The sequence below is a fragment of the Poecilia mexicana genome, unplaced genomic scaffold, assembly GCF_051168715.1.
Source record: "Poecilia mexicana isolate PSO_F unplaced genomic scaffold, ASM5116871v1 scaffold_14, whole genome shotgun sequence".
In the NCBI taxonomy this organism is placed as follows: Eukaryota; Metazoa; Chordata; class Actinopteri; order Cyprinodontiformes; family Poeciliidae; genus Poecilia; species Poecilia mexicana.
In genome coordinates this window covers 29,095,355-29,122,904 of record NW_028263383.1, presented here as the reverse complement: position 1 = coordinate 29,122,904, position 27,550 = coordinate 29,095,355, and the positions used below count along the sequence as shown (strand labels likewise).

Here is a 27,550-nt window from a genome sequence, read left to right as displayed (position 1 = left end):
TCATATTTGAGCATCCCTAACAGTTGCTTTTTGTAGTTTAGAAAACTAACCTGTAACAATAATAGCTCACTTTCTAAGTTAACCAGAAGAAAAGTTATAGAAAAATCTGAAATTATATTGAATTTAATAACAAAGAGGCAGGCTCACAAATATGCTTATAAAAAATGTCTACAATCCAGCTTTTAGTTTATGTATTCATCTTCAGTGAGTTTAATAGATTAATTAAACTCACCTTGCCACCTAACCTGTCACGCTTTGGGTTTGAAAATACGGGAAATGCCGCCTGGAGTGGGAGGAGAGGGCGAATGAACGAACGTAAGATGGGTGGAGGGGAGGAAATAGACCAGCGGACTGACGAACCGTTAGACCGGGGGACGAACACGGGGGGAAGCAATACGGGATATTTACGACACCTTCACTGATCACACTCAGAAACTCATCTACCAGCCATGTACGATGCGCTCCGCCACCCGTTTCTTCAGACCGGGATATGAAATTTATTGTGCGGTTCGTCGGTAAAGCTACATTTACACGGTAAGCATCAGCTACTCAGCCGCCCGCCCTGTTCAGGCTATCCGCTCACCTCAGCGCTCTTCCCGCCGTTCGCTTTCAACCAGCAGCCCCGGAGGAGAAATGCTGCCGTACTCCAGGCATTCCCCCAGTCATTTAAGGATGCTTATTGGTTCCCCAAAAACGATAAAAAGTCAGGCATTATCATCAATCCATAAAATCCCCACGGGCCAATCTTGAAGATTGGACTTTATGCCGCTGAGACTTAGCTTTTGTCAACAACTCAGAGGCGGAAGTGAGAGCTCCGCGCAACGCAAATGAAGTCCCGGCCGGAACACGGTGCGCTAACTAATAAAACATAAATTAACGAAGCTTCGAGGCAGGTAAATTTTCCTCGAGGAATTTTAGTAATCGAGGTACTCGAATCATTCGAGGAATCGTTTCAGCCCTAGTTCACACAAAACTGATGGACCCACTGAGAGGCTGACCTCTGACCTCCTGATGTCAGCCTCGTTAGCAGGGCGACATGTCCAGGAATGGGGCTCAACGGGGTTCAAACAAAACTTCAAACAGCTGATCTGAACTGAGGAGGTGCAGAAAAACAGACTCTGAATGTTTAAGTGGTTCAGCTGAGCACAGAGTGAGCCTCTGCTACAACCACACTGCAAGCCCCGCCCCCTGACTGCTCATTGGTCAGCTCATCTGCACACGTGATTGGTTGGTTTGAATATTTTAGTGTTACATTTTTCTGGTTTTAATGAAACTGTTGGGAACAAAAGAGAGAAAAAAAGAAATATAAAAAAGAAAAGAAAAAATTTGAAAGGAAAAAATGTGAAAATACTAAAAATAAAGTAAAAATGTGGAAAAAATAACTAAATAAATGTGGCTGTTGAAGTTTTGTGATGACTTAATAAAGGTGGCATGCTGAATTGTTTCTTTTTGTTAATAAACTGGGTTTCTGGACAATAAGTCCAGCTAAGAAGCTAGCATTAGCCTTACTGGACCAGAACCTGAGCCATCATCATCCTGCCTCTTCCCAGCTGCCCTAACCCCGCTCTCCTCCAGTGTAACCTAAACTAGGATTATGCAATGAAAAAGGAAATTCACATTAGAAAAATCACACAGCAGTAAATAAAAAAAACTCCTGGATGATCCAATCCGTTTCCGATTTTAACGATGAAATCAGATCCTAAAAATAAGCCCTTGAAACTTCTGCCACCCTGAAATTTCAGAAACGTTTAATCGCCCCAATAAAGTTTAAAAATAAACAGTGTAGTTGGAATATTAATGCAGACTTGTAACAGATTTAAATGTGGATGAGGTGCTCCCAGGAGACGTGACATCAGAGCTGTAACATAACCACCAACCACGAGCGGCTAGCAGTTAGCGCCGTAACAAACCTCTCCAACAGCAGCAGCTGTAGAAACAGCAGGAGTGAAAGATCAGAGAAAGTCTCCAGGAAGCTCCGCCTCCCGCTCCCAGTGAGGTGAATGTGACCTTTCTTCAGAGTGCAGTAAAATCAGACAGAGTGAGAGGTCCTTCAGGCAACAGCTTTGTTACAGAGGAGTTGGAGTATGGAGGCCCAGGAGGAGCGACAGAGAGCAGGCAGTCCTGGTGAACTACAGTACCGTAACGGGTCCAGTTAGCGCGGCCGCAGCATCAATCCTCCTTGGCGGGCGGCGCCCCGCGGCTCCGCAGGTACAGCCGGTAGCCCTTCCTCACCAGCAGTACAAACCAGTAGAGCTGCGGCGCCAGGATGCAGCAGTTACCCAGGTTGGTGGCGAGCGGCAGGTGGAAGGGAACGGCGTGCAGCGGGATGCCGTAGTGATGGCCGTACATCCAGTACATGAAGGGGAAGAGGGCGATGCGGCACATGAAGAAGGTCAGCAGCACCATGCCGCCGTTGGCCTTATGCAGCCAGCAGTCCTGGAGGCTCAGCTGGAGGGGCGGAGGAGGAAGAGGAGGAAGAAGACATTAAAATTCAACCAGCAGACGACCTGATCATAAAATACATGGATGAAAACCGAAAAGTACCACTTTATTTTGGGTCCTTAAACACAACACAAAGCTTGATTTTGAATAATTGGGGTCAAACAGGAAGTGATGCCGCGTCATTATCTAGTTCCAGATGTTTCCAAACTGCATAGGAACTCAGTATATACAAGCTTACTAATAAAAAGTTTAGTGGAAGGATAAAATGTGGTAGAAAGAGGTACAGTGGAGTTTCAATGTTAATGTAATTTATGAGAAAACAGAAATTTTTAGATAAATTCAGATTAATTTAGCTTTAATTCATGTTGGACTCGTTGCATCAGAACCCTTCACTCGTTAACAGAAGCTTCGTTCTGATGAAGCTTTCTTATCATGCTGATGACCCGGGTCGGGTCGGTTTTGGTTGCTCTGTTGTTCTGAGAGTTTCCATCCATCAGAGCTGCAGGAGGAAATCTGGATAATGAGCGCCAACATGTGGGGAACGTCGGTGTGTTTTAATGAGTCGACCCAGTCAGAGGTTCTATTAGTCAGAACCGGGCAAGGCCGGGTTGGGACTGCTGGATGTAACGATGCTTTTAAAGAAAACTCAGCTGACATCATCAAACCCCGAGGTCCGAATTAAAGATGAATCATTGAGTTTTCTCCATCGTTTATGAGAAATATTCATTTCAGCCTCTGATGTCCAGATTTAAAGAAACAGATTCTGATCAGGAAAGAAAGAAAAAGGAGAAAGGAAGGAAGGATAGAGATAAAGAGAAAGAACAAAAAAGAGATAAAGAACAAAAAGAAAATCAAAAGAGAAAGAAAAACAGAAGAAAAATAAATCAAAAAAGATAAATAAATCCAGAAATAAATCAAAGAAATCAAGAAAAAGGAAATTCAGAAAAAATTAAGAAAATCAAGAAAAATCAAAACAGAAATCAAGAAATAATATTAAGAAAAAAATCAAGAAAAAGAAATCAAGACAAAAAAACCAATAAAGAAAAAAAAGGAAGAAAGACAGATCCCTGTGTATCTCAGCGTACTAACAGAAAATTTAGCAGAAGGAAAAATGTCTTGGAGGAAGTTTGGATCGGGTTTAAGTCTCTGAATTTTCGCATGTTTCTTCTAGTTAAACCTCCAGACCTGCAGGAGCCCAATGAGCTTCATGGTTCTGATAAAAGGAGGGAACTTCCTGCCGGTCCAGACACAACAGGAAGTCATCTGACCAGAACCAAACAACCCAATAACACGTCTGCTAGGTTCTGATCCGACTGGAGCAGCAGCATCGCAGTTCCTCCTGCTGACACTAGAGGTCAGCAGAGATCCGAATGAATCACTGGGTTTACAGAGATCAGAACCTCTCACTGGAACGGATCAGAACCTCTAACTGGACCGAGTTCTGATGTTTGTTGTGCTGCTGAAATATAGCTGGAACCAGAAGTTTACATGCACCTTTCCAGGCCAAACTGCTCTTCAAATGAAAAGAAATGTAATTTAATGTCAAAATAAACAACATAATCGAGTTTTCTGTTAAAGTTCTGCATAAATATTCAGATTCCCAAGAAATTTGAAGCTCTCGTTGGTCTGTTGTTGCTCTGAACAGACAGAACCTGTGACTAGACCGCTGCTGCTGCACGGTTCTGATTAAAAGTAAAACCTGTTATGTTTGTTGTTCTGGTCCAGTTTCAGCAGCTGAAATAAATCATATTCAGAGGTGAATAATTCGTCCCGCAGCAGTAATCACAGCTCCTCATGAGGCCCTGAGGGGAAACGATCGACCCGCTTCAGTAGAAGACCAGAGCTGAAGAGCTTACATCAATCACTTCCTGTCAGAGGGGCAAACCAGGAAGTCAGCAGCTCCAAAATAAAACTCATAAAATGTTTCGACAATCTGTTAATATTTGGGTCTAATTTTCATTTTGAGTCTGGAAAATATCTGAAGCATCAATCAGATTAAACTCTCTTTAAGTTTCCAACTGCTCCAACATTATTATTATATATTTTAAAAATCCAGATAAGTCCTTTTTACTTTTACACTCACATTAATAAACAAACATAACCAATAATTCATGTGTTGACCAAAAAAAAAAATCAGTTCTGTTCATCTGAAGAAACAAACCTTTTTAAATAAATACTCAACCCCATGAACCTTTTAACAATTCCACCAGTAGCTGGCTGTACTCCCAGTAAACAGGAGTTAGCATTAGCATTAGCAATAGCATTAGCGTGCGTCTCACCTGGATGAGGATCTTCCCCAGGGAGACGAAGGGCGTGCTGAGCTCCGTCAGGAACAAGCAGCCGATGAAGAAATCCCCCTGGTCCTTCCTGAAGAACTGAGACAAACGGAGACAATAAAACCGTTTCCTACCAAACTTTACCAATAATCACCATCTGATCTGCCTTTTTCCTTCATGGAGGAACAGTTAAAGCTACTGCAGATTTCTTTAGCTGAGATTTCAGTCAAATGCTGCCATCTGGGTTTAGTTTCTAGTTACTTGAGGAAATAAGTAGAAAAACAACAAACATTCATTTCACCAGTATGTGGACCAGTAGACGGACTGGGAAACACTGAACCGCACCGGCCTGTGCTTACTCAGCTGATCTGTTCTGTGGAACCGTTGGGTTTATAGATCAGTGGACTGTCTGGGGGAAGAATGAAGCATGGTGGAGGCATAGAGGCATCATTTGGGGAACCAGATGATTTACTACCAGGAGAAAATGTCCTGCTGCTGGTGAGGGAGTTACAGCTTGAGGATCTTTGGACCTTCCTACAGGACAATGAACCCAAGCTACGCTCCAGGTTCACCATGACATTGTTTGAGGAGAAGTAGAAGTGGAATTAAGACTTCTGACACTGAAGATGTCATTGAAGGTGACATTCTATGTTTATGTTGTGTTGCGAAATTTAAACATTTGTAGCTTTAACCAATTAACCCAACTTGCGGTGGCGTTAGTCTTGTTAGCAGCAGCTGAACTGGTTCGATCGGGCCAACATTCAGAGATAAATCCCTCCGCAGTCAGAGCATCAAGTCCCGACTCGTTCCTCAGTTTTAATCCTACAGGCAAATAAACGTTCCAGCTGAAACAGAACAACTAAAACTAGGGTTCCCTCAGGTTCTAATTCTAAAAAGGAAACATTTCTAGATTTTTTTTTGCAGCTTTTTAATATTCTAGAGACCAGAACCTTAAAGGTGCTTCAATGGTGGCCCGGTCATCATCTGTAGGATGGGGGTCACAACCATGAGGGCTGTGGGTGTTTAAACATCTCACTTTCTCAGTTTTGGTAATAAACTGAAGGTTTATTATTATGGCGTTATTTTTGTTCCACCAACCGAAGCGTGAGACTGATCTGAGCGCATTACAATATGAACAAACGATGACTTGAGCTGTGAGGTTCAAACCTCCCATGTTCTGGCACCTGATCAACTCTGATAAACCGCAGTCACAGACAGATTTTTTTCCAACCAATCAGGATATAAAAACTGCATCCAGAATCAGAACCAGCTTTATTCACCAAGTTTCTGCACAAAGAATTAAACTTCAGTTCCACTTTGCTGTCAATAAAAATATTAAAAATATGAATGTAAAAAAATAGTGTCACTAAAGTTTTCACACTCCCTTGAACCTTTTCACTTTTATTGCCTTTTACTGCGAATTAATGCGTCTGATTTTTATAAGTGTTTTTAGACTGAGTCTCAGGTATTTGCGCATAGTTGTTTTATATAGTTTATCATTTATTGTAGTAAACTCATAATAATTTTGATTCATTGTTGTTAGAATAAATTCCAGTTGATGATGTTTAAGACGCCCCAATCTGTCCATATTGTTTCAATTGTTAGTTTTAGTATTTTAACCACTTTTTGTTTAATAAAAGCATCAATAAATACCAATAAATGTGAACATATTATTAAATACAGTTACTGTCTGAAGTTTTAGTAATACAAATCACACTTCTTTAAATTTTCTTAAAGCGTTTTATAAATACTGGGATAATTTTCAAGAGCAGTATTTATGTTTGTGGGGGTATAATCGGTGTGACAACAAGGCCCGTCACAATAACAAATTTTGCTGGACGATAAATTGTTCCGTTACAACAATAAACGATAATATTGTTGTTTTGAGACCATTTCCTGGCTATATAATGATAATAGTATAATACATTCTCAGAGATCAATAAAATTTACATTCTAATGACACACAGTGACATTAGAGTCCATACTACTACCTAAGAAAAAACAAAATAATAATAATCAGGTTTTATTCAATGTTGCTCTTGTTTTGAATTTCACTAAGGCGACACCTCCGCAGCGCAGCCAGCTGTGGCGTCCCGGCTATAAGTAATGAATGAAGCTTTCAAATATTGAGCAGCGGTGACTGACGCCGCCCCCAGAACAGGTGAGTCAGGCCAGGTGGATAAAGAGCCTGAAGACAAAAGACAAGCCCGCCTGCAGCTGGGCTGGATCAATAAACCATGAGCCTGCAGGCCAGGCTTCACCATCTGTCACCAGAGGACCAACCACCAGAGGCTCTTACCGATCCGCCTGGCGACTGGTCAGGCAGAACTGAGAAACATATCACAGTAAGTGAATATACAACAAATGTTTTTAAATTATTTTAAATAAAAGAGAAAAAAGTATCTCAAACCAACCTGGCCCAGTGTGGGAAAGTATTTATCGCCTATATAATTAAACTAAACCTCAATATTGGGTTTAATTCCAGCAGACACACCCGGGTCTGATTGCTGCCGCAGCTGGAGAACGAAAGGATCACTGGATCGGAACCTGTCTGGCAGCAGGAAGTAGGCTTAGAGATCCAGAAAAGCAACACAACACATCTGGTCCCAAACCAAATAAATTCAACAACAGAACAAAATATGTGACGTCCATCAGATTACAGAACCACCTAGAAGGTTCAGGAAGTCCAGAGAAGCTCAGTAGAACCAGGATCCACACACCGAGCCAACAGAATCTCTCAACGATTCATCCAGAATAAGATCTGAAGACCTGCAGGCCTCACTGACCCAGTTCAGGTCAAATGTCATGATTCAAGAAGAAAGAGACAAAAATGGAAGAGTTTGAATGCCAGAACCTCTGCTGACCCAAAAGAACACATAGGCTTGTCTAAGCCTGTCGCATTAATTTCATTAATCGATTAATTGCATAGCAAGTTAAAATGAACGTGATCATTTTCAATTTAATTCTAATGATTGATATTTTTTAAAGGGCATCAATCAATCAATCAATCACATTTTATTTGTATAGCACATATCAGCAGCAAGGCATTTCAAAGTGCTTTACATAACTAAAATAAAAGCAGCATGTGACATTGAATAAACAGTGAGAAAGAGAAAGACATTTTGAAAAAGATTAAAAAAGATAAAAACATTAAAACCCGCACCCCTTTTAGGACTTCCGTTAAATGTCGTTTAACTGGGGCTCTAACCCTCTGGGACTTTAGTCAAAAACATTGTTTGACAAGGACTCCAACCTCTAGGTTTTTAGTTGAAACACCGTCAACTGGGACTCTAAACCCCGTAGGACTTTAGTTAAACGTCATTTAACAAGGATTCTCACACCCCTAGAAATCATGATTCATTTTGTTTATGGTTTTAGTTGTGTTTGTTATATTTGGTTTTGGTTTTCATTTCCATTTTGTTTATGGTTTTTGGTTGTTGTGCTTTATTTTGGATATTTATAATGTGCGTCGTGTTCTTTACAGAATTAAAGAATTTTTGGTCTAAAATTGAAACAAATCTACTGGTGAAAACACCCCTTAGTGGCCTAGTTAAAGTACAGACTTAAATCCTTTAACTTAATTACGATATGTTGATGTCACCTTAACCAGGCCATTTCTACTGAAGACCAGTGTAGCGTGCGCTAACATTCCTGTTAGCACCGGGTTGCTTTAGAGCTTTTATTTCTTAATAAATGAAAATCACAATCTATAAACAGCTTTTCTGTTTGTTCAGAAGAAGCTAAAATGTGATGAAAAAAGCAAAACAGAGGCAGTTTAGGGTGTAAATACTTCTCCACCTGAGACATTAGCGCCTGTGATTTGCCTACAGCCACAGGTAACAATGGATTATCTGTGGTTCCCATCAGACGCTCCATCTGCTCAGGGAATCATTCAAATTTTCTGCCACAAAAATGAGATTCAGCATCAACCCGAGAGCTGATGAGGATCAGGAAACCCGACTGCAGAGCAGTCAGCTGCTGATAAAAAACCTGGAGCCAGGAGAAAGGTTTACTCCAAAGTGGAAGCAGGCCCCCCTGCTTCTTGCAATCTTTCAGCCTGCTTCATGCTGCCAGTCCGGTTCTAATGAAGAGATTTCTTCTGATCCGGCAGTCAGGACTGAACATCCTGATAGAAACTGAACTTACTTTTCCAAAAACTGTTGTTAATTAGTGTTACTTTTCATATGACCAGGGTAGTTTGGACCATCTTCCTCTTAAAATCTTCAATTATTATTTTTTATTTACTCACGAAAAAGATGAAACATTTAGTTCTTATAGGATAAAATTTAGTATTTTATCCTATCCTATGTACAATAAGCAACTATAATTTATACAGGTGGCCATGTTTTTGGTTGTTTATTATTTGCAGAATAAATAATTTCAACTAAATGAATTTAGGCATATAAATGATCGTCTGATTGCTCCAGTTCCTCCGAAATGTTTTCCAGGATTCAGTTCCGGGACGTGTGCTCGGTGTTCTTCATACTGGGAGGTTTCCATTCATCCCAGCACGTTCCCCTCCTCTCAGAGTGGGACTTTGTGGCCAAACTGGCATGAAGCTGATGAGTGAGGGAACAGGAGTAGAAACAAAGAACGGGGAGGAGCGTTTCAAACAGAGAGGCCAACTGCAGCTGGAGCTGAATAATGTAGGGTAATGTGATCTGAGAGCACAGACTGCTAACAAAGGCCTGGTTTCCACCTGGACCACCAACCTGCCCGGCCGTCAGGATAAACATGAAACTAGTTCTGATCAATCTCTAAAATTACCTCATAAAATCCATAAGGATAGATTTTATAAGCGAGAAGTATCCAGATTAGCTGCTGGTTTTAGTAGAAATGATCTTCCTGCATGATGAATAATTCACTGCTAGGTGTAGTAGCTAAACAGAAAACCAACAGGTCCAAAAGTCATGGTTACATGATTCCATTACTGAATCATTAACGGAAAGAGACGTGATCAGAATAATATCGGGTCATTTATTCAAGCAAATGTTCAACCTGCAGGACAGTCTGGTTTTACAGCTGACTGGAGAGGAGACATGTCTGTTGAAGAGCAGAAAGTGAAACTTGACGGCATCCATCTTCAGCTGCTGTGGTTCTTTCTCTGCTCTGAGTCAAACCAACCAAACCCTCTGAGCAACCCGTTCCCCTCTTGACCTGTGGGGGCGCTGCATCAAGAACCACTGAAGGAAGCGCCACAAAAACCTCTGAAGACACAGGGCGCAACTTCCTTCTTCACCAAATGGAAACTAAAATGGAGGTGTCAGGTTGGAGGATTTCTCTTTAGGCTTTAGCTAAAAACCGTGAGCCATTTCTCATACTAGCGCTAGGCTAGCACGTTTGTTTTAGTTGCATTTACCCAGAATGCCCTGCGCTGTAGTCCACTTCCTGCTTTTAGAGCGGTCTCCGGTCCACTTGGCGTTCTCATGTGCATTCAAACCAAACTAGAGTTAACTTCAACCGAACCCAGACTGAAGTTTGAATTATTTTTTTTGATCTGCAACAGAGTCCAATTACACATTCACATCTCCCCAAACGAACCGGACTTTTTAGACAAACGGACTAGAGTTGGATCAAAGCGCATTAGACAGTCTACAAACCAAACTGACTCAGTTAATTTCATTTTCATTTCAACGGAGTATCTCAGAACAGAGAAAGGTGAGGGATGAGTTCTACCATCAGATCTAAAGTCAGCATTCAAAGTGATGCTCCTGCTATTTTTAGTCGCCTCCTTGTTCCAGGCTGTGTCCGCCTTATTTCCACCCGGGCCGGCCGGACTCACAGCGTCTGATCGGTACTTCATAGGTAATCCATGACATTGAGTTCTGGGTCTATTTTCTGCTGCCACTTAAGCAATCATTAGGAGGTAATGCAGCTTTATGCGTAGATTGATTTCAAACCACTGCAACGCATCAGAGCTCCTGCATTAATGGGTTACTGGCAGGCGGGTTTACGGAAAAATCACATGACTTTTACTCATCAGAAGTAATCATCAACCTCAGGACTATTGATCAGATTTTCTAACCATCTGATCACATTCATTGGACAACTTTCTCTCTCCTACATGGAAACATCAGGAGAACTTTCGTAGACGGCTTTTTACAATAACAGAAAACAATCAACCATGATCTCCCTTCATCCTGGTTGGCCAGTGCTAGGTGTCGACCAATTGTTGATCTTTCAAAAAGACTGACTTGCCGATTCAGATTTTATTGTCTGAAAAGTTGATAAATATAGTGATAAAGTTGCAAAGTTGGTGACCGTTGTTAACCGCACACACGGAGACATCTAGTTATAAGTTAGTAATTTTTAGTTGTTGGCGCTACTCAGGAGAGCGAGCAGCTAATTTATTTGTTGGATTACAATAATAATGCTAAGTTTATGTAGATTTGCATGTAATTAGTGTTGGGAGTCCATTAAAATGTTAACTGAGTTAATTTCAGTTAATTCCAGTTTAATCAAAAACTATATAATTTAAAAAATGACATTTTCATCCATCGGTGCTGTTAGCGGATCATGCAGCTTGTGTGCCAGATTTATGGACGCACCAGAAACACATGAATACAAAGTTTCTGGGTGGAACTGTAGCATGTAAAAAAAAAAAAAAAAAATATATATATATATATATATATATATATATATATATATATATATATATATATATATATATATATATATAGGTTCTGCTGTAAAAATTATTTTGTTCTATTAAAGTGTGAATCACCAAAATGTACAAACTCTTGTTAGAAACTTTGAGTTTTATGAGTTTAAATTCATGTGTTTGTGGTGTTTCCTGACTTTCTGAGGCTGTTTGGACGTTTTCTCCTCTCTAGGTGCTTCCTGGTGCGTCAGCAACATCTAATCCTGATGCGTCAAGCTGCAGATTTATCACCAGCCGAGCTGCTGCTGCCTGCCTGCATCCAGCTTTTTTAATTGTTGGCCTGAACTACTGGCCTCATCACTGCTGTCTCAGGACCCCTCCCGCCCCTCCGTACCAGTGTGATAGGCAGCAGGATGGTGAGCAGTGCGATGTGGTGCAGCACCAGCAGAAACTCTCTCCGGACAAAGGAGTTGACGGTCCTCAGCGAGTGCTGCTTGTAGTCCTCGTGGCCCTTGACGTGGTAGCGGTAGTAGTGGCTGAGGTACATGGCGAAGATGTCGTATGTCATGTAGGGAACGCCGTACCAAATGACAAAATAGGTGGCCAGCCAGTGCCTGAGGAGAAAGGAGATGTATGATAGAAGGCAGTAGATGGAAAACCAGCAGAATCAGCAGGTAGGTTCATGTTCAGAGTAACGTAGTGGATCACTCTGAAGACAGAACTGAATACAAATGACAACCTTTGACCTTTCACTTAGTTCTTTAGCTCTGAAACTTGGAGGAAGAAGATTAAAAGCAGAAACCGGCCAAAGAGATCAGAATGGAACACAGACTGCATGAGCTGGAGAAAACCTCTGATGCCTATCATGCTTTTAGGGTGCTATCAAGACAGCAGGGCAGGGTTCCTATAAGTCTAAAAATGGTTCATGGTAGGAAAGATGGAAGGACAGCATCTGCTTCTCCAAAGCAGGAAACACTGAAGTGAAACCCTAGATGTTCCCATTCTGTGATCCATTCTGGGTCCCAGTTAAGACGTCTTATATAAACCACAGGCTGCTTTTTGGCTCAGATGTTGTTGATGTTCCACAGATGAGGAAAACGAGTTCAGGTCAATAAACCAAGTCAGATTTAATGAGGCCCGTTTCATTACGTCCAGCAGACAAGGCAAAGCGTCCCAATCAAAGGACAGGTTCAGTCTCTGGGCCGTTCGTGAGGAGCATGGGTCTGATAAGCTACAGGCTCAACGAGCGTCACTGAACTGAGCAGCGCTGAGGATTTAATCTGAAGGGGGGGATTAGCAGGCTGAAACTGGGACTGCCTGGTCCGGCTGCTGACTCAGTGGGATTAAACGGCTAGCATTAGCCTAGTATCACACTTTCCTGAATCACAGAGAGGCCAGCGCTACGCTAACACACACCTCAGCCAGTAGCAGGTACACGAAGAGCCCATCTTGTTTACACCAAATTATATCTCTTGGTCGCTACTAAGAGTGTGAGATATGGACTGGGAATTTCACCATGATATTTTGTAGAGCTCTTGTGAAAACAATATAAATTACGATTTTTAAAAAAACCTATGCATTACTTATTTTTTATGCAACCACATGGCACATGATTTTCAATTACACTAAAAATGTGTAATAAATAGTTTTTAGTCATCATTTTTATTTTTATCACAATAATATCTCACCATGAATTGATCTGTGTGGTTTAGATAAAAACAAAAAAGCTTGTCCAAAACCAAACTGTATTTTAGAGACGCTGAATATAAGGCTTTGAGGAAACACTTTATTTGAAGGGGTGTGCATAAGACTGACATAACACTGTCAAAAACATGACATAACATCTGTCATGAACATAAAGTAGTCTTTATGAATGTTTATGACAGTTGTCATGAAGTGTCATTCGGTAAATAATGACACTTTTAATGCAAAGTTGAATTAAAAGTCCATTAAAAGTGCCAACTTTGCATGATTTTGTAAATTATGATAATTTAATGCAAAGTTGGCATTTTTAATGGACTTTCAGTGCAACCTTTAGAGCAACCAGAGCTAACGGGGAGGGTTTTAAACTCTTACCTAGAGTTCTCCAAAGGATCATAATTCCTCACAGTAGGTTTATGTAAATATCCATACAGGTCAGCCTGTGTCCAGTTTGAGTGAAAGGAGCCGCGAGCGATCCGCCCTGAGGTATAGCAGCGGCAGCGCGCGAGGCAAAGCGCAGAGGTGCCAGCGGTGTGATTGGTCCGCGCGCTGTCGGCTTTAAATCCATAAACTATAAACCTATTAGGCCTGTCACAATAACAAATTTTGCTGAGCGATTAATTGTCTAAAAAATTATTGTGATAAACGATAATATTGACTAATAATGCATGCGATTTCCTGCCAAAGATAGATACACTTTATTTTCAAAAGAACACATAACACTGGAACTGATAAACTAAATAAACAAAACAATCAAAAACAAAAATAAAATGGATTCTCAGTCTCCATTAACAAAAAACGTACTTAAATAAAAACTAAACAACATAAAGCCAAAGTGGAAATAAATACTGCATTCAACCAAAAAAGTGCAGATTATAAAGTCTGTATACTATATTGGCCTTCAGTAAGCACTAGATTTAGGTAGAGAAGATGGGCACATCTGACTACCTAATGCAATAGTTCACACTATGCGATTTTTTGCCCCCATTTTGCCCTTATGACAATCTTAGAACGTTGGGCGATCCAAGATTGTCGCTGGTGATTTCGTAACCGATCATCCTGCAGTGTGTGGTGTGTTACGGCGGATCGTCGTGGCCGCTCCGATCTAAATCAGGGGTTTTCCCCGACTGGGAGCTTAACGCTGAATGTGACAGCACAGATTCTCCACTGCGCTTTTTGAGGGGGAATTACAGGAAAACCTGATCGGCACATCTCTAATATACATAAATGTTGTTTCCACATATCATCTCCGATGTCCGCTGGACTTCGGGTTGCGCTGTGTCAGCTGTGTGTGTGTGTTTTCTTTTAATTTTCCTAGAAACGTAAACAAGCAACGCTTAGCCTGGCGGCGGGGCTAGTAAAGCATGGCGGGCCGCCAGCCTTATAATACACTGGGGGAAACCCTGTAAAGGAAATAAACTCAAGTGTATCTACTGAAATTAAAACGGCTATTGTTCTTATTAAATAAAAACTGTTATTATTATTACTAATCTATGTGCAGATAAAAGGTTTTTAAAAACAGTTTCTCTCATACTAGCCGTTATCATCTGTTTATCCAAAGTAAAGCCAAGTACTGAACGTAAGATATTTACTGCTCATAATGTCTCCAAACAGTCCCACTAAAACATGCTGGAAGAAAATTTAATTTGAGCTACAAGGACTATAAGAATAAAATCTGACCTGTCATAAATTATGTTGCTGCTGCATGAGGAAACGACGATGATCCCCGCTGTTGTTGCCATGACAGCGTGGATGGAGGACACCAGCCTGCAAAGAAAGACAGGTTCATTATCATTACCTGAAAAAATTATAACTTTAATAAGAATTAATGCTCCAGACAAGATGGCCTCCAGGGAACGTCTGTGCATCAGAACATTTTTAACGGTTCACGTTTTCTGGGTCAAAATTCATAGAATCAGAACAAGCAGCTGGTAAACTGTCAATAAATAACCAGCGTTTAATATTATGATATTAATCAGTCCGTTTATAACGGAGGAATCAGCTAACAGGAAGTTTTCCTCTGGGATCCTGCAGGATGGATGAGCTCCAGGTGCCACAAGATTTTACACATTTATGGTACAAACATTAAAACTCAGGGAAATCTTCAGAAATAAGAACACAGATTTTAAATATAATGGGGACTGATCTGCTGCTCTGCTGTAACCACAGCTTCATAAAGTGGACAGAGGTCAAGTTGTAGGCCACTCTTAGCGTAGCATAACATAGCGTAGCACGGTTGGATTAGCGTCGCCTGTTTCCTCCCTCTTTGCCCAGAGCGGTGACCCAAGAGAAGTTGCGTCTTTAACCAGCTCTGTGACCTCTGGGAAGCCAGCGATGAAGGGACAGAGCAGCAGGATGAAGGCGAGTGATGTCGGAGTGGGACCTCTGGTTACATCACCAGGCTGTGAATGGGAGCTTCAGCTGGGCCCGGCTCTGCTGCTGGCGACGCTCCAGCTTGGCAGCACCAACACTAAGCTCCTTTAAAATCTGAAAACATTTCATTTAATCCCCCCCCCCCACTCTGGAGCTGTAATAGCTCCGTTTACACAACACTTTGTTGAATAATGATTTCCTCTGATGGATGTGCATAACAAGCGCACATTGATGAGGGGAACTGGCTTTACTGGTACAGCTTAAAATTGAATCTCACATTTAGATAAGAGCTTTTTTTTAAAATATTTTATTTACAAATTACATAAAACATTACAAAAGAGGTTTTTATTTCAAACATCCATGTCTTGTTTGTTTTTGATTTTTTTTTACAAGAATAGTCATAATATTAGCAGGTTAAAAACAACTAATAGAAAAACATCTTAATATTCAAAAAAAAGTTATTTTAACAAGAAAAATGATTGTATAATTTCCCAAGTGCCAGTTTCTGCAACCAAGGATAAGACTGCCAGGGTCCCCTCCCTCGGCTACCACCCATCCCACACTGCACCTGACTCCTCTGGCCCCTCTCTCGGATACAAGCGGCCGAAATGGGTTTCCATTCACATTACGACCTAATTGCTACCTTGTTCCGCCCGCGGTTTGAGTTTGTTCCACACACGTTACGACCAAAAAACGACCTCATTGCTACCGCATTCCGCCCACCTTATGACCTCGTTGCTATTGTATTCCGCCCACGTTACAACCTTGTTTTGACCTAGTTCCGGCCAACTTACAACCTCATTCCGCCCACCTTACGACTTCATTCCGCCCACGTTCCGAACTCAATTTGACCTTGTTACCTCGTTTCCCACCTTATGACCTCGTTGCTACCTTTTTCCGCATGGATTTTGACTTTGTTCTGCCCACGTTACGACCTCATTGCTGCTTCGTTCCGCCCACGTTCCGACCTCGGTTTGACCTCCTTTCGTCCACCTTATGACCTTGTTGCTACCTTGTGCCACCGACGATACGACTTCGTTCCGCCCATGCTACGACTTCATTGCTGCCTCGTTCCGCTCACCATATGACCTCATTGGTACCTTGTTCCGCCTACGTTCTGACATCGTCCCGCCCACATTACGACTTCGTTCTGCCTACGTTATGACCTCATTGCTGCCTCGTTCTGCTCACGTTAAGACCTTGTTTTGACCTAGTTCCGGCCAAATTACAACCTCATTCTGCCCACCTTGTGACTTCATTCCGCCCACTTTCTGAACTCGTTTTGACCTTGTTACCTCGTTTCCCACCTTATGACCTCATTGCTACCTTTTTCCGCACTGATTTTGACTTCGTTCCGCCCACGTTCCGACCTCGTTTTGACCTCCTTTCGTCCACCATATGACCTTGTTGCTACTTTATTCTGCCCGTGTTTTGAATTCGTTCCGCCCATCTTATGATCTCATTGCTATCTTGTGCCGCCGACGTTACGACTTTGTTCCACCCACGTCACGACGTCATTGCTGCCTCGTTCCGCCCACCTTATGACCTCATTGCTACCTTGTTCTGCCTGCGCTCTGACTTTGTTCCGCCTACATTATAAACCTGACTGCTATATTGTGCCGCTGACGTTACGACTTCATTCCACCCACGTTCCGAACTCGTTTTGACCTTAATACCTCGTTTCCCACCTTATGACCTCGTTGCTACCTCGTCCCGCCCACGTTAGAACTTCGTTCTGCCTACGTTATGACCTCATTGCTGCCTCCTTCCATCCACCTTATGACCTCGTTGCTAACTTGTGCCGCTGACGTTACGACTACGATCCGCCCACGTTACGACCTCATTGCTACCATATTCCGTCCACCTTATGACCTCGTTGCTATATTGTACCGCCCACGTTACGACCTCGTTTTGACCTAGTTCCGCCCAACTTACAACCTCATTTCACGCATGTTACGACTTCGTTCCGCCCACATTACGACCACAAAACGACTTCATTACTGCCTCGTTCCGCCGACCTTATGACCTCGTGGCTAGCTTGAGCCGCCCACGTTATGACTTCGTTCCGCTCACGTTACTTCGTTCCGCCCACGTTACGATCTCATTGCTGCCTCAATCCACCCACCTTCTTACCTCGTTGCTACCGTATTCTGCCCATGTTACAACCTCATTTTGACCTAGTTCCGCCCAACGTACAACCTCGTTCCGCGCACGTTACGACTTCGTTCCGCGCACGTTACAACCACAGAACGACCTCATTACTGCCTCTTTCCGCCCACATTATGACCTCGTTGCTATCTTGAGCCGCCCACGTTACAACCTCATTGCTACAGTATTCCGCCCACCTTATGACCTCATTGCTATTTTGTGCCAGCGACGTTACCACTTCGTTCTGTCCACGTTATGACCTCACTGCTGCCTCGTTCTGCCTACCTTATGACCTCATTGCTACCTTGTTCCGCCTCCATTCTGACTTCACCCTGCCCATATTACGACTTTGTTCCGCCTACGTTATGACCTCATTGTTGCCTCATTCTGCCCACCTTATGACCTCATTGCTACCGTTCTGTCCACGTCACAACTTCTTTCCACCTACGTTATGACCTCATTGCTTCCTCGTTCCGTCTACCTTACGACCTCATTGCTACCGTATTCCGTCCACCTTATGACCTCGTTGCTATCTTGTGCCGCCGACGTTACAACTTCGTTTTGCCCATGTTACGACCCCATTGCTGCCTCGTTACGCCCACCTTATGACCTTGTTACGCCCACATTCCGACCTCGTTTTGACCTTGTCTCGCCAACCTTATGACCTTGTTGCTAGCTTTTTCCTGCATGGGTTTTGACTTTGTGCCTCCCACGTTACGACCTTGTTCTGCCCACCTTATGAACTCGTTGCTACCGTATTTCGCCCATGTTACTTCTTCGTTGCCATCTTGTGCGGCTCACGTTGCGACCTCATTGCTACCTCATTCTGCCAACCTAATGACCTCATTGCTACCGTACATCTTGTGCTGCCCACGTTACGACTTCATTCCGCCCACGTTAAGACCTCATCACTGCCTCGTTCGGTCCACCTTACCACCTCGTTGCTACCTTGTTCCGCTCGCTGTTTGAGTTCGTTCTGCCCATGTTACGACCTCATTGCTTCCTCGTTCCACCCACCTTACAACCTCATTGCACCCACCATACAACCTCGTTGCTACCTTTTTCCACCCACCTTGCAACCTCGTTTTGAACCTTGTGTAGCCACGTTATGACCTCGTTCCAACCACCTTACGACCTCGTTCCGCCCACGTTCCGACCTCATTTTGCACCCGTTCCGACCATGTTATGACCTCGTTGCTACCTCATTCCAGCCACCTTATAACCCTTGTTCCGCCCACGTTACAACCTTGTTTTGAACTCCTTTCGCCCACGTCACGGCATACTTGCTTTGTCGTTCCGCCAATGTTACGGATTCAGTGCTACCTCATTCCGCCCACGTTGCTACTTCGTTCCGCCCACGTTGCTACCTTGTTTGTTTCGCCCACGTTGCTACCTCATTCTTGTAATGAAAAAAGAAAAGAATCTTGCCTGTCCCGAATTCAAAGTCCAAATAAACAGAAGTTTTAAAACAAATGGCCACCCTGGACCACTGAACTATGGAAACGAGGAGAAAAACATGCAAAAACTAAATGTTCAATAACCAAAAACTTAAATAATTGATAAAAATCAATTTACAGTCCAACCCTGTTTACTGGTTTAACTGGAGGAGAGACTGAGGCTTCGTTCACACAGCAGGTCTTTATGTTCTTAATTTTTTGCTGAAATCTTTTGTTTTTTGTTTTCATGATACTAATTAAATGCAAGCGCAGTCAGACTTGACAGCTCACAACCTAAAAAGCTACCTGAATGTGTTGAGGAATGCAGAAGGCACACAGCAGTGGAAGTAAGAAGTAACACCCAATGGTGGGTCTGTGCCTTACTAGAGGCACCAAACTCCAAACATCCATTTTTGTTCCCATTTCATGAAGGAAGTTACGGTCAGCGTCTTCTTCTGAAGTTTTGTGTAATTTCAGTGGTTCTTGATACAGTTCCCCCACAAGTGAAGAGGGAAACAGGTTGCTCAAAGGGATTGGTTGATTTAACTCAGAGCAGAGAGAAAGAGAACCAGCTGGAGATGGAACAGTTGATAAAGTTTTGGTCTCAAATATACCAAGACTACCGGTGTATCAAGAGGAAAAACATCCTAAAAGTTCACAAAGTTTGTAACAAATGTGAAAGAGTAAGTTGTTTTCCCAAGAAGACGGGTTTTCAGTTCAGATTTGCTCATTTTGAAGAAGAAAACCCTAAAAGTTACTGGTTGAAACCACAGACTGGAGGAAGGGAATATGGCCAAACATTCCCCCTCCAGTCCCGCTGGTGCTCTGACTGTGTGGCTGCACGCCGTGTCACAAGACCCAGATTTCACACAGTCTGCCGTTCATTCATCGTGTCCGCCAGTAACCCCCCCCCCGCCCCCCCGCTGACGAAACTCTGAGGTCGATGGGGTGAGCAGAGCGAGGAGGGAAAAGGAGAAATGCCCGGCTTTATGCTCCTGCTGCATCAGGCCGGGCTACCTCAGTGTTTCCTTCCTATAGGCTGCTGCTGCTGCTACTCAGCCTAGCAGAGCCCAAAGCTTGGTACTGGAGCCAGTTATAATCCTCCAGGATCGGAACAGGAAGTCTCTCTCTACATTAGAACCACATCATCTGATAAATGGATGCTGCCACATCACTGAGTGCCTGAGCAGCGGTTAATCAGTTAGAAAACAGGAAATTATGTTGATGATCTTGTTTATGTTGAAGCACTTCTTGATCAATGGAAGGAGAATAAATGAGATCGACTAAACAGTTCATCGATTGTCGATTGTGATCTGAACCAGTTCGTTTTATGTCCAGTTCTTCAAAAGGGAAAAAAAAAGATTGATGTTATTCACAAAACCACAAACTTCCTCCAGAAATACCAAAGAGTGAAGATGATCTGCTGAGTCAGCTTTTTAATTAGTGAGAATGGTTAGAAATTTGTTGCAATGTTATTGCAAGTAAAGCATGTTTCAAAGATTAAAATTTGAAGGGGAAAATGCATTTCAAAAATAAAACTTTTAAAAACTCCTTAATCAAAAATTCAATCATTAAATTTCAATCATGAAATATATGCAGTTAGCTATTTTTTAAATGTTTTTTTCTTTCAAATAATTTTCAATTTTTTTAAATTGTATTTTTAAGATTTTTTTTTTTATTTTAGGAATTTTCTTTCAGGTTTTATTTTCCTAAGACTTTATTTTGTTTTAGAAATTATTTTTCTTATATTTTTTTGGATTTTTTTCTTCAAAACATTTTTTCAAACTTTTTTTTTTTAAAAGAAGTTATAATTTTCCTCTAGTTTCCCTCCTTCACTGCTTTGTGTTGGTGCCACATTGAAGCCATTAAGACACATTTAACAGAAGGTGATACCGCGGCTGTCGGGACGGTAACTGGAGCTGGGTCACCGTGCCTCCAGCCCAGCTGTAGTAATCAGGTTGCATAACGCTGGTAATGTGACTCTTGTTGGAGTTTCTTCTGCATCACTCAGACAAACTCATCACTTTGTGTTTACACGCCAAACAAAACGGAGCCAAACTTATTATCAGATAAACTTATTATCTCCATAAAGAAGCTGGACCAGGACTTCAGCCGCAATTTGCTATTCTTCTCTTGCGTTTGCCGCCAATTTCCTGTGGAGGTTTTATGCAAATACTTTATACCGCATGTCTAGCGCCACTTACAAGGCTGGAGAATTCATTTTTTAAAAGTTTTAAATGCTGTTTTGGACAATAAATTAATTAATCTTATGATAAATTAAAACAAGTATCAATAATTTCATCTGCATGATTGTTTTTCCATTTTCTCTGTACAAAAAACTGGATGATAAAAGTCTTCAGCCTTGAACTTTGGTCTTTAGTATCTTCTGTTTTTGAAGGATAATCTTGTTTACAGAGACTTCATAATTCATTTTATTTGTTATTTCTATTGTTTTGGATATTTAAAATGTCTTCCAGTTCCAGTGTTAAATGTTCATTAGAATCTAAAGTTAATTATCTTTGACAATGTGTTTTTGCATTATTAAGCCATTATCATAATACTGCAAAATGGTCTAAAAACAATAATCTGTTTATCACAATAACTTCAGGGACACTTTGTCGTCCAGGAAGGTTTTTATAATGTCAGTCCTAATTATGATAAAACTGGTGATAAGTCTCATTTATTACGTCTTTTTTAAATAACTATGACTGTGACTGTGTGTCACAGATATTAAAGCTTCACAAACACAAATCCTGCTCTTAGAAATTGTTCCTATTTATAAAATGTTTCTTTTGGAAGCTTGTTAAACAAAATAAAGTGCGATTTGTGTCCCTAATCTGCAAACAGTAAGTATTTCATTTTCAAACTTATTGATATTGATACACTCCATGAACAGTGGAGAAAATTTAAAAAAATACCAACAATACAGACTGTTTTGGAAGATTTTAAACATTATTAATTGGAATTTATTGTGACAGTAACAAATCAAAAGTCTTATAATAAAGTTTACTGTACTAAATGGTAAATCATGAGATAAATGCTCACCACTAATGCATATTTTTAAATTAACCTACTTATTGTTTTTATAACCACCATATTTACCTTTAAATTTTGACCTTACTTTACAGTGTTTTGCTCTGTATTCTTTTACATATCTTATTTTCTTATCTTTCTGTGAGTCTATTTGCTTTGACTGTGTGACCTTTGCTGCGGAAAATTTGTACTTCATGTTGAAGGACCAGTAAATTCTTCACATTTTTTCACATCAGACCTGCTGTATTAGGGTAAAATCATCGTTTGAAAAGTGCTGCTTGTATTTCCTCGGTTATTTTTGCCTGATATCAGCGTTATTGATGATCTGAAGCTAAACTACATTGAGGAAACATCAGAAATGATTCCTGGATTTCTCCTCTGAGGAATAATAGACATTGTTTCTGTGGCGGATGAACAGGGCGTCTTCCCCTGGGGCGTGAATGCTGCTCCGGCCAGGCTCTCCGCTGGCTGAGCATTAGGAAATGAGCTGAAGCATTGCTCACTAACAGGGTTCAGGATTAACCGGACTGACAGCAGAAATGATTGTCCCGCTGACCCGGCTCACTACAAACAGCAACCATCACTGAGGAGGGAACCGTTTACGTTTAGGGAACTCCTTAAGACAAATTTAACTTCCTAGAAATAAACAACTAACCTGTCACAATAAGCAATAAATCAATTAATCACAATCATACGTTAAAATAAGCTCAACAATTGGATAATAACTGTGACAGAGATGATCCTCTGCAATGTGTAAAAAAGTGTGATTTGTATCACTAAATTGCATGTGGTGACTGTATTTTCAGAATTATTGGAGCTTCTATTGATCAGAGGAGAAAAAGTAAAACTATCAATCTGATCATATGAACAGATTAGATTTTAAACATTTTTAATTGGAATTTATGACGATGATAAATCAAAATTCTTATCAAAGCAAGAAATTCATCATGACAAACTATACGATAAGCACCCAATCCTAATGTAGCCGCTAGTTTGCACCAGAGCCGGACAACAAATCAATAACAATATCTATCACCAAAGACGTGATCAATATCAATAGATAATTTATCTGATAAAATATTCTAGAATATTCACTGAGCTTTCACTCTTTGGTTACCTAGCAACAACCTGCTGGGTAATAAACAGCTTCAAGTCCGACTCCCCTCCCCAACTCTGGTTACCTAGCAACAGTCTGCTGAGTAACTGGCACAGCAGCACTTTAAGGTTTCCCCACCCCTAAAAACTAATCGATAATTATTAGAAAAATTTCTCAAGGAGTAAAAAACAAAACAACCAAAGCGCTAACACGGAACACCAACAATAGGAGGTGAGAACTGACTGCAGTTTTCTTGCTGATCACCAATCTCTAAAATGTCTGACCATACGATTTTGGCTGATGCAGATTTTTATTTTCTGGAAAGTTGCTAAATATAGCGACTTTTCACACAAAGACGCTACACGACTACGTCGGCAGACCACCAATCTCCAATCTCCCAAATTTAAGAAAATCGGTTCAGACATATCGGTCGATCAATTTATTGGTGCATCCCGATCACATGACCAAACAAACACAACATAACCAACCTTATCCCTTCTCCATCAGCATCAAGATGGCTACAAACATCGGTCGTTAATGTCAGCCCAGTTTTACTCCCTATTGATCTATCCGTCTGCCATCGTCCTGTATTACTTTATATTTTCAGAGCTTCTTGTAATCAACTGAATCTGGCTATACATGAACTAAAAGGAGGAATCATGAAGACTAAAGTTAATATTTATACTGAACACGTTGGAACTGCTGATGCACATATGTCAGAGTCAAGGCCCGCGGGCCACATCCGGCCCGCGAGAAGTTTTTTTGCGGCCCCTGGGATGATCTTGATTTATTATTAGAACCGGCCCGCAGACCGCAGCAAGCCGGCACAACGTCTGAAAAAAAATATCTTCCTTATTTGAACTGTAAGTAGTTCTTTAAATGTTCTGTGAGATGATGTACTTACCCATGTATCCATAACAACCGGAACTTTCAATATCCACCAAGTTATTGCCGAAATATACCGTCTATTAAACGAGTGCCCCCCGGATTAATTACACTCTCTGCAGCTGCAGCTGCGAAGTTACCGTATTAACCCGATACTTGCTGGAAAGTGCAACGTCTCCCCTTTCAGAAACCGTTGGAATTTTTCCACTTAGCGCTACGTGTGGCGGAATTACGGTACTGCAAATTTAGATGTGTCGCCAGCGACACATCTAAATTTGCAGTACCGTAATTCGCCGGCGACACATCTAAATGCCTTGACTCTGACATATGTGGATTAATAGATTTTTGCACTTTATTTTATTGTATTTCAATCCAATTATATTTTAAAAATATTTCAGTTGTGTCTGTTGAAAATTAAAGATTACTGACAGAGCCATAAGAAAATATTGCTTTATTTATCTGATCATATTGGAATATATTTGTTAGGTTTTCAGTAGGTTCAATTAGGTTCACTAGACTATATGCGTCATTTAAAAAAATTTCAATGAACATTCGATCAGTCCGGCCCTCGGCTTGTAGCTAAATTTTTTATTTGGCCCTCCGTCCATTTGACTTTGACACCCCTGTGCTGATGGAAACATTTCTAACGTGGCCATTGTTTTGGTTGGTGAGGATTATCGTTAGACAGTGAAAGCTCAGCAGCAGTTAGAAAATCCTGCTGGTTTCCAGTCTGGAGGTGAAGAGTGGCCCAGTTAGGTATGATGTCATACTTCCTGTTGATGACATCATTGGGGAGTGAGGTCTAACCTCTGACCTGACAAAACTGTGTGAGAGAGGGAGGACACAGGAAAGGAAAGGATGAAGGCAACAAGGAAGGAAACGGTTTAATAAACAAGGAAAGAAGGTAGGAAACAAAGAATGGAAAGAGGCAGAAACAAGGAACAGAAAGTTGGAAGAAACAAAAAAAACTGGAAAGTAGGTAGAAACAAGGATTTAAAAAAGGAAAGATGACAGGAAAAGGGACTTAAAAAAAGGTAGGAGACTAAGAACGAAAGGAGGTAGAAACAAAGAAAAATGGCAGAAAATAAGGATTTATAAAACAAGAAAACAAATAGGAGCAAGGAAGGAAACAATGGTAGAAAAAAGGAAGGAAAGGAAAGGAGGAAGGAAGGAAAAAAAACAAATGGAAGGCAGGATAACTGAGAAATGGAAGGAAGAAAACTGAGTATATAACGGGACAAATAAGTTTAGAGATATATTTCCCAGCCCAATTTATTATTCCATAAATGTTGGAGTGTAATCCCGGTGTGTAGGTGAGTAATCCCAGTCTACATGTGACCTAATCCCATCAACATTCCCATGTAAACCCAGAACCAAGACGTTTCTCACACTTTGCTTTTTTCCCTGCAGGGACCCATAGTTTGGATGCGCGGTGACATTTATGTAATAATGCGTCCAGTGAGCAAAAAGCCAACTAAACCTCGGCAGGAGCAGGAAACCCCCCCGGCAGGATGAAATATTCCCGTTTCAGGAACATTTCCTCTGCCGGGGGAAGAAAGTGCAGCAGCGCAGCCAGCTAACTGGATGAGAGCGACCGTTACTAGCTTAAACCCCGATAATCAGCCAAGACGTTCCGAAAACAGCCGAACCGAACCGAGTCATATTACCTCTCGCTGACCAGAACCACGTCGGCATCGGTCCAGTGTTTGAACACAGCGGGCAGAATCTTCCTGAAGACGAAGAAAAGACCGGGGAAAACTACAGCCCCGCATGCTAAAACTTGCCACATCCTGCCGGTGTTTTCCTTCCAACCTGTCCCGGAGACCTGGCCTTCTCTGCCCCGCTCGGCTGTCCGCGAATCCCGCTCGGTTACAGCCTGCGGCGGTGAGGCATTTCCACGGGGCAGAGCTTCGGTGCTTTTTTCACCGGGAACGGTCTAACATCTCCGCACAGTCACAGTGAAGAGAAGCGCAGCAGCAGCAGCGGAGTCGATGCTGAGCTCCTTATCTAACGCTTACACTCCACTTCCGCTCAGGGGACCAACACAATAAAGCACGGCCGGAAATGCTTTTACTTTGAAGAGCTGCGGTGTTAACACGTTAGATGTTTACCTTGACATTCAGTGGATGAATGGATGGATGGGCTGATTTGGAAAAGTGCTTCTTCTGCTTAAAATTACTACTTTGTAATTATGTTACTTGTATTCATTTTTAATACGACAATTTGCATTCATGTCTGTCTGATTACTTTATTTTTAAAATATTAAGTCACACAATCAGGTCATTTACTTAGGACTCAGGGGATCTTTTTACCACTTGTTTACTCTTACTTCAGTAATTTATTGACTACTGGTATTTCAGTATATTTGTAACAGTAAAAAAAACAAACAATATATGTACACATCCTGGCTTTTACATATTTTAAATAACATAACATTAATGCTGATTTCTGAATTTCTCTGCTGTTCCACTGTTTTTACAGTCATTTATTGTAAATAGTCTCTTTTTAATACTCAAATATGCACAATTTCTCATTTTTAAAAATTAACCTTCTAAGTTGCATATTCCATTGAATAGGAAGTCATTATTTTATTTTATAAACAGTATTTATGTTGAATTTTTGCCCTTACTGTTCAGTATGTTGCTTTTATTCTGTATTTGTATATTTTAATATTCATGTCTTTGTGTTAGGATGGCCCTTTGCGGCTGGAGGAAGTAGGAGACTTGAGGCAGAGAAACTGTGCAAACCCACTGGGTGTTTATTCACCAACATTTAACAGACACACAACCCTGTTTACAGTGGCCTAGGGTCTTAGCAGCAACACACACTGTGGCCAACATGCAGCCTTTTATAGTTGCTGGCTGTTCCAATTCACAAACCCACCAAGAAATGGGGTAAAACAAAATACATACACACAAAGTTTGACAAAGTAACTAACTAAATCCTCAGAATAATATATATTGCCAAATACTATTAATTTTAAGCATCTCTAAAACACATTTTTATCAATATAAATATAAATCCAACATTAAATTTATAAAATGCCTAGCTCTACTGCTCCCCCTCTTTCATCTGCCTTGGTCTCTTCTGGAACCTTTAAAAGGTGCTCAGGCCCCCAGGGAATCTTTTAGCCTGAACACCCTGCAGAGGAAGAGAGAGGTAAGCCACACCCACACAAAGCCTTCAAACAATCACAATACTTATATTATCCTTTTGTTTGTATTTTAACAGGACACCATCAGTTCCAGCTGAGATGCAACTGAATAAAACACACAATCAATAAATCATTTCAATCTGTTTGTATCTGTTTCATTTCATTCATCATGCATTTCTTTTATCATTTAACACATTTCAAGTGTTGTGCCGCCAAGTAATGAAGACCTTCATTACACTTTGTCTGAATTTACATGCTTTGATTGCCTGTCACTTTTTCTGCTGTTGCATTTGGAACAATAAAGCGTATTTCTATTCTATTGTAAGCATATAGTAGTTCTCCTTTTAACCACATGGGGGCAGTGCAAGTTGTCTATAACCTTGAAGATTTGATTTTTGCCTGTAA

The 27,550-nt window shown here is 41.2% G+C and overlaps 1 protein-coding gene across 1 annotated transcript; it reads right to left on the bottom strand.

The window, feature by feature from the left end:
• Positions 1–1,439: 1,439 nt before the first annotated feature.
• On the bottom strand, positions 1,440–27,550 carry tlcd3a (TLC domain containing 3A). The gene is made up of 5 exons (XM_015005750.2): positions 25,659–27,550; positions 14,701–14,787; positions 11,714–11,933; positions 4,722–4,817; positions 1,440–2,448 (listed from the first exon to the last, which is right to left on the bottom strand). The coding sequence occupies exons 1-5, from the start codon at positions 25,778–25,780 to the stop codon at positions 2,170–2,172; spliced, it is 804 nt and encodes a 267-aa protein (XP_014861236.2). The 5' UTR covers positions 25,781–27,550; the 3' UTR covers positions 1,440–2,169.